Here is an 8,769-nt window from a genome sequence, read left to right on the forward strand (position 1 = left end):
GACTCCCTTCTGCTTTTAAGCCGACCCGAGCCAGCGACTGAATCGACTCTTTCCAGCAGCTCGTCAAAGCGCTTTATTTCGAAGGCCCGACAAGCCGAAGCCCAAAAGGCCGGAGTAAATTAGGTCAAAAAAACAATGGGAAGCGATTATATAAGAAGAGGGAAGACCATCAAGAATGGGATCCGCAAATCACTACACACTTACTTTCGGCTTGAAACTAGGGTTTCATTTCTCTATTCCCGTCGACTTGTATTCTCCGGTGAACTAGCTTTCACTGGTTTGTTTCCTTGTTTCTTCCCTCTTTTGTAACACAGCTGAGCAGTCTCTTGATCTAATAAAACGCCTTTATTTTGACCCACCGACGAGTCCTCGTCTCCTTTCATTCACTAGTTTATCGACAGTTCTCGGTTCAAACAGTTGGTGCCCACCGTGGGGCAGACAAAGTAGCGTCAGCAAGATCATGGCTCACTAAGGATCGCCGTCTGGCGACAAGTCATCACCGACAGAAGCTGCTACAACAGAAGCAGCTTTTGAAGACACTATACTAGAAAGAATGGCTCAGAAAGACGCCATTCAGAAGGCGACGAACGAGCAGCTTGCCGCTATCGCCGCAATCTTAGCTCCCTTAGCCGGAAACTCGGCAGATCCTGCCACAACGGTTTGAAAACAGCTGTTCGACACCTATCGAACAGCCGGCGTCGAGACTACGGCAAATACAAACGCCGTCCAGACCCAAACACCCGGTGGTCTAGATCTCACAACTATCCAGGAACTCGCCGAGCTTAAGCAGTCGGTCCTGGATATGAAGGACAGGATCCTCCAAGGACCCACTTCGGCACCGTTAATCGAACGCGTTCTCGCCGAAACCCTAAAAACCATGTTTTCGCCGAAACCCTAAAAACCTTGTTTTCCTGGCAAATCACCAACGTACGATACCGACCAACGGAGAAAATCCGTCTTCCGACTTTCGCCTGAAAAGCCAACCCAACGGACCAAATCACCGCTTTCAACAATGCGATGGGCCGGACTAACTTTTCCAACGAAGAAAGAGACGCCGGCTATTGTCGACTCTTCGTCGAGAGTCTTCAAGGACCAGCGCTCGGTTGGTTCACTGGATTAGAACAAGACTCCATCAACGACTTCCATGACTTGTCGGCCGCTTTCCTCAAACAGTACATCATGTTCACGAGACAAGGAGCAACTCTCGCCGACCTGTGGAATCTATCTCAGGGTGCAAACCAGAGCCACTGCGACTATATGGAGAAGTTCAAAGCTGTCGCCTCGAAAGTGCATGTCCCGGACAGCATCGCCGTTGACACTCTGATGAACACCCTCTACTTCAAATCCCTTTTTCACGAAGATCTCTATCGAAATCCCACCAAGTCGCTTCAAGATGCTATCGCCAGATCGAACAACTTCATTCGAATGGAAGAAGACACATCAGCGATACTCAAGAAAATGAACGCGACCACAAAACCAACGACTCCAAAAGCAACGGCTCCTAAGGCACGCCAAAAACCTCGACAGCATGCTCCGAGCAACAAGCCCAACCAGAATAAAAACATCGTCTACGTTGTCGATGAAAACGATCTCTCGGGATCGACTGTCGTCGTGCGCGAGAAAGGCTGGAACGTCTGGGAAAACGACGAGAAGCCGCAAACTCCTTCGGCGCCTTCAATTTCGAGCCCTGCTCCAACCGAGCTAAACCAATGGTGCACCTACCATAAGTCCAAGGCGCACGACACGAGAAACGGAAGGCATCTTCTCATCCTACGAAAAAGGAACGTCGAATGTCGAACTACCCAAGCCAAGATCAAGCAACGGTAAGAGCGGGAGCAAAAATAAATAAAAGAAAGCCAAGAAGTCTCAAGACACGGCCGATGCCCGACCCAAACACACAGAGAACGACAAGCCAGACGAACAGGACGAGGACGAGACACACGCCGAGGAAGAGCAACCTCGTAATCGTCGACGCGTTCAGGTCATCCTCGTTCGACCAAGTTCTTCGTCAGACGAAGAGGAAGACAACAAAGTCTGTGACTCGCACGAACACTCCAGCAAGCGACCGAGCGAGAACAACGGACCAAACGAATCGAACGACTTGAGAAGTAAGCTCAGGCGAAAATCGCAGACAGTCAACAACATGCATGACTCAAACGACGACCTTCGCTCGGTCATCGAAGAGTCCAGAGCTAAAAGAGTCGGAAGTACCAGCGTTCGACCCTATCTAAAGCCCCGAGTCGTCGACCTTCGCGATCAGCTCAACTCGAAATCAGAAGATCTAAGGATCAAGCTCAATCGACCAAAGCGTTCCGACTTGAGACGAAAGCTGGAAGAGATGAAAGCCGAAGTCAGCGACAAACAGGGGTCCATCGTCGAAAATTTATCCAGTGACCTGAGGATCCAGCTGCTGAACAAACGGACCGAGCGCGCCCCATTCCTAAACGTAATTATGGGAGTGTCGCCTCGTTGCAGCGACTCGGTTCGATCAGTCAAAGATCATCGACGACAGGCAGTAACCTCAAAGAAATGGCCATCAAAACCCGAGAATGATCACCCGATCACGTTCTCACCTGACGACGCCATCGGCGTCCACCTAACTCATAACGACCTTCTACTCGTCGAGTTGGAAATCGCAAAGTGTGATGTCGCCAAAGTTCTGATCGATACTGGCAGCTCAGTCGATCTGATCTTTCGCGATACACTCGATAAGATGGAAGTCGACATGCGCGACATGAAGCCATCATCTCGTTCTCCCACAGGATTCAACGGAGCTTCCGAGACGATGATCCGGACAATCAAGCTCCTAGTCTACGCATGCGGGGTAACGCGCACTGTTAAGTTCTCCGATATTCGAACAAAGGCTCCATATAACGCAATCCTCGTAACCCCTTGGTTACACTCGATGAAGGAGATATCATCAACGTATCATCAGTGCGTGAAGTTCCCAGGACCAAACGGTCAAGTACAGACACTTCAAGGAGACAAGCAGGCCGCACGCGACCTACTGATTGCATCGGTAAAGATGCAACAATCGAATCCTCGCATCAACGCGATATCAAAGCAGATTCAGCCTCAGAAAGACGAAATTATAGAAGTCTCGATTAACAACTCCGACCAAAGTAAAGTAGTTCGAGTCGGCACATTCCAATCCGAAGAAATGCAAAGCGCGATCATTGACTTCCTGAAGCATAACATGTCAACTTTCGCTTGGACAACCTCGGACATGAAGGGCATAATTCCCGCCATAACGTCCCACGAGTTGAATGTAGATCCAACCATCAAGCCCATCCGCCAAAAAAGATGCAAGCTTGGCCCCGAGCGAAGCAAGGCCGTCAACGAAGAAGTAGAGCGACTACTTGCAGCCGGTTCAATCGCAGAGGTGCGATATCCAAAATGGTTGGCAAACCCGGTCGCCATCAAGAAGAAAAACGGAAAATGGCGCATTTGCGTCGATTTTACCGATCTAAACAAGGCATGCCCCAAAGACAGTTACCCGCTCCCGCATATCGATCGACAAGTTAAGTCGACTGCTAGAAACGAGCCCTTGACTTTCATGGACGCCTTCTCAGGCTACAATCAGATCATGCATCCAGATGATCGAGAAAAGATAGCGTTCATCACTGACAGAGGGACCTACTACTACAAAGTAATGTCATTCGGCCTTAAGAACGCCGGCGCGACTTACCTACGACTCGTCAATCGAATGATCACCGACAGACTGGGAAACAAGATGGAAGTCTATATCGACAACATGCTGGTTAAGTCACTCCGCGCGGTGGACCATCTGAATCATCTAATGGAGTGCTTCAAAACGCTGAACGAGCACGGGATGAAACTCAACCTGACAAAATGCACCGTCGGCGTTACTTCAGGCGAGTTCTTGGGTTACATTTTTACCCAACGGGGAATCGAAGCAAATCCTAAGCAGATCACCGCAATACTTGACCTTCCTAGCCCGAAGAACAGCCGAGAAGTCCAGCGACTAACGGGGAGAATTGCAGCGTTAAACTGCTTCATCTCTAGATCTACGGACAAGGGTCTCCCCTTTCACGAGCTGCTACACGGAAACAAGCGTTTCGTCTGGGAGGAAAAGTGCGAAGAAGCGTTCGGACAGCTCAAACAGTATCTTACGACTCCTCCCTTGCTATCCAAACCAGAAGCCGGTGATACACTCTCCCTCTATATCGCGGTATCCTCTACTGCAGTCAGAAGCGTCTTCATTCGAGAAGATCGAGGCGAACAGAAGCCAATCTTCTACATGAGCAAGCGAATGACCGGCCCAGAAACTCGATACCCCACTCTTTAGAAAATGGCCCTTGTCGTTATCACATCAGCAAGGAAGCTACGTCCTCCTTCTAGCGCCAACTGTTTGAACCAAAAACAGCGTGTTTGTTGGATTCATACAATGAAGAATTTAAGAATTAGATTTCTTAGATTCTTGAGGCTTAAGAGAAATCAACATAGAAATCAAATGGAAAATGAACATCGAAAAGAGTTTATTGATCAATATTGTTTTACAAGTATGATTACAAGTGTAAAGTAAATCTAAGAATCCATAAACTCTTTGTAAGACGTGTTCTAGATCTACATGGAAAAGAGAGGGTCCTATGATAAAGAGAGGTGTATCTCTATTTATACAAGGAAGAAACTAGGGCTTCATAACAATTTTGACCTAATTCATTGTCTTAATGGGCCTTGAGGGATGATGTAAATCCACCCTCAACACTGTAATGCAAAACACCAATCAGTTTGGACTGTTATCAAAGTGGGCTATCGAGCTCAGTGAGCACGACATTGTGTTCAAAAATCGAACAGCGGCAAAATCACAGGTCCTCGCCGACTTCCTGATCGAGCTCGCGCCAGAGCTGGAACAAGACCTAATCCTTCCAAGTCAAAACTGGATACTCCATGTCGACGGATCGTCAACTAACAAAGGGTCGGGAGCAGGAGTCCAACAACAGTCACCAACAGGTGATTTAATCAGGCAGTCGTTCAGTTTTGGTTTCACCGCTTCGAACAACGAAGCGGAATACGATTCGCTAATAGCAAGATTACGACTCGCCAAGGCGGTCAACGCAAAAAGGATTAGTGCATATTGTGACTCGCAACTCGTCACCATTCAGTTCAGCGGCGACTACGATGCCCGCAACGAACGAATGGACGCCTACCTTAAAGTCGTCTAAGCACTCGCTAAAGACTTTGAGTTCTTCGAACTCACCAAAGTCCCAAAGTCACCGACGTCCTCGCCGCCTTAGGCAGCAGACTACGCGATCAGGTGAAACGAACCATTCCAATCCATAAGATCGACAAACCGAGCATCGAGCTGCCACCTAGCGAAACGACCATCGTAGCACCCATAACTGAAATTGTCACCATGGAAGAAGACCCCGCAACGGAACATACCGAAGCCCCCGACTGGAGGACAGAATTCATCGATTACCTTGTCGATGGAAAGCTACCTCCCAAGAAGTAGATTGCGAGACGGCTCAAAACACGAAGTGCCCACTAGGTCGTCCTAGATGGAGAGCTCCACCGATGGACCGCGACCAAAGTACTCTTGAAGTGTATCCACGGCGAGGAAACGCATCTTGCCATGGCCGAAACGCACGAAGGCGCCGTAGGAAATCATTCTGGAGGGCGAGCACTCGCCCTGAAAGTCAAAATCCTCTGCTTCTACTAGCCAACGATGAACGCGGACTGCGAAGCATACGCTCAACGATGCGACCAGTGCCAGCGACACGCCTCCACCAACCATTGCCCGACAAAACTACTGCGAACAATGACGGCGCCATACCCTTTCATGCGATAGGGAATGGACATAATCGGTCATATGCCAAGCTCCCGATAGAAGCGCTTCGTCCTAGTCTTAACCGATTACTTTACGAAGTGGATCGAGGCGGAAGCCTTCGCCAACATAACGGAAAAATAAGTCCAACGGTTCGAATAGAAAAACATCATCTGTCGCCACGGCCTGCCTTATGAGATAGTGACTGAAAATGGCTCTCAGTTCATATCCAACAAGTTTCGAGAGTTCTGCGAAAGGTGGAGAATCCGACTTAACACATCGAGCCCGAGGTACCCGCAAAGCAATGGTCAAGCCGAGGCGTCCAACAAGATAAAAATCGACGGATTGAAGAAACGCTTCGACTTGAAGAAGGGAGGCTGGGCCGATGAACTCGACGGTATCCTTTGGTCGCACAGAACGACTCCTCGAGGAGCGACGAAATCAACTCCTTTCTCAATGGCCACGGAGTCGAAGCCATGGCTCCCGCAGAAGTGAACGTAACCAGCCTACGTCGATCAAGAATGCCACAGAACGTCGAACTTAACAGCGACATGTTGCTCTACGCCTTGGACGCTATTGAAGAATGACGTGACGCCATCAAGAAGGTCAGGTCTTGACCTCTCAAGTTAGGTGACATCATACTCCGCAAAGTGTTCGAAAATACTAAGGAACTAGACGCGGGTAAGCTTGGGACAAAATGGGAAGGGCCTTACAAAATCGCCCAAATCATCAAACCAGGAGTTTACCGACTCGAGACGTCGACCGGCGAACCTGTTCCCAGAGCATGGAACTCCATGCATCTCCAACGATATTTTTCCTAAAGGAAATATCGAGCCATCGAGTAAATAACAATCAGTCACTTTTACTCGATCAAATCTAAACATAGCCGAGTGAATGACGTACTGTCACTTTCACTACCAAAAAAAAAAAAAAAGGAGCATCGCCGAGTGAATGCGCATCCGCTGCCACTTTCACTCGGAGTAAAGGAACTACGAATGGCTTGATTCTCTTCCAGAGGTACATATGCAGCCTTAATCGGTCCAGCTATAACCAAAAATCAAAAGCAAACTCTCTCGGCGAGAAGAAGCACGATCCGCTTCCGCAATGCTTACTCGCGAGCACGACCTTGTCTCTCGAACGAACGTACTGGTACTCGCACCCCCACGATAGAAACACGTCCTGATCAGACTCGTGTTTGGGGATCTTCGGTTGTACCACGGCCATGGTCGATACGATCGAGACGACAATTTTCGGTCATCTCATAATTTTTAAGACAGGTTTGGCCGACCGAATTCTTCAAAATTACATTGGGATCAACTGAAAACCGTTGTCGCTCGAGAAACTCAACGATTTACATCGAAGTCGGCGCGCGGACACCTTGACGACTTGAAATGTCGGTACTAAGCATTCAATCTCAACAATCCAAACCAGAGACCGTCTAACAACAAAAACGGTCGCCGGATCCGCCTTGAACCCATAGAAACAGCTTAACCGGAACTCATTACAAACCCTAAGTCTAAATATGAAATTCTGCGATTCACTGAATAGCTCACCGCGAGTCTGAATCCGACCGTTCAATTATATTATTTACTGAAAAATCCCGTTAAAAGATTTCTAAGTCTGAAAAGCAATCACACGACTTATTGAAATATAACGAAATCCAAAACGAAATGGATTCGGGGTTACAACAACAAAGCCTCACAGGGCCAAAAGAAAAAATCAAAAGAAGAGAAACAACAACAACATTAGTCTTCGACACCGTCGATAGGAACCGACGATCCATCAGGAATCTCAACGTCCTCCGCAGTGGACTCCAACGGGTTCACGTTCGGCTCTTCAGTCTGCTCCGTAGGAAGATTCGCGTTCTCAATCTCAATCGGCTCGGATCCCCGTGGAGTCTCGGCTGCCCAAACGTCAGTCAGCTCCGAACCAAGTGTCTTCCCAACTGGACCTTCTTCACCTCGATCTTCCGAGGAAGAATCAGAAATCTCGAGCACCCCCGTTTCAACCTGCTTACCCGAAGACTGAACCAAAACATCATCGCCAAGCAAAGAAGCGACTTTCGGAGCTTCTTTAGAGTTCACCAGGTCGCCCCAGACTTAAATGGTTTCAGGTTCGCTCTCCCTCGAACGGTTACCCGACTGCTCGCCATAAGAACTGCTCGGAGTACGGAGTGCCACGGAAGTACTAGGACCTATCAACCCCGCGTTCAACCCGAATTGGTTGATATTAGCCAAAGCGCGCTCATCTACAAACTTGGATTCCAGCTTGAGAGGGGATAGTGAGAGGAGTTCGTCAGGCAACGGGCCGACACTGAGCTTCTTAGTCTCCCGGCTATACTCAGCCTCTCGATCGGCGAAGAAGTCAATTGTCTCTTGAGGAATATCTTTCCCTTTTCTTTTCAACATTTCGAGACACTTCCTCGTACCGAACGCTTGATAGTACAGACAGCTAGCGGTCTCGAAGTCTTCATAACGAGCCTCGCGCTCACGGAGTTTGTTGAAAGGCTGAGTGCACTTCTCGATCATGGTCATCTCAACCCTTATCCTCTCCTGTGTGACCTCGTACACCCGAGAATCCCTCAAACGATCGACTTCTCTCGCGTTTAAGCGCAACATTCCTACGGCGAGATTCCCCTAACTCTCCCTGAGCAGCCTCGAGTTGAGTCTTGAGCCCTTCAACCTTTTTCTCTGCGGCTTTTTCCCGAGCGATCGCCTGTTCCCTCGCTTCGATGCCCCCTTTCAGATCCTCTATAGCGCGGGTGAGATTTTTTGTCCTAACCTCCAACCTCTTCTCCGAACGCCCAAGCTGGACGAACGTGTCTTTGAGGGCCGAGTCGTACTTCTCGACCAAGAAGTTCATGCTCTCGTCGCTGATAGACCAAAATAACGATAGTCAGAACATGAACGGGACTAACGAAAGAAAGCGACAAGAACGTTAAGACAACTTATCAGTAGCTTGGTCCGCACCCCCCCCCCCCC

General features: G+C 48.9%; 1 protein-coding gene across 1 annotated transcript; it reads left to right on the forward strand.

Moving 5' to 3' along the window:
- Positions 1–1,017: 1,017 nt before the first annotated feature.
- Positions 1,018–4,309, forward strand: LOC106330571. Its single transcript, XM_013769017.1, has 2 exons — positions 1,018–1,734; positions 1,853–4,309. The coding sequence occupies exons 1-2, from the start codon at positions 1,018–1,020 to the stop codon at positions 4,307–4,309; spliced, it is 3,174 nt and encodes a 1,057-aa protein (XP_013624471.1).
- Positions 4,310–8,769: the final 4,460 nt, after the last annotated feature.

The sequence above is a fragment of the Brassica oleracea genome, chromosome C3, assembly GCF_000695525.1.
Source record: "Brassica oleracea var. oleracea cultivar TO1000 chromosome C3, BOL, whole genome shotgun sequence".
In the NCBI taxonomy this organism is placed as follows: Eukaryota; Viridiplantae; Streptophyta; class Magnoliopsida; order Brassicales; family Brassicaceae; genus Brassica; species Brassica oleracea.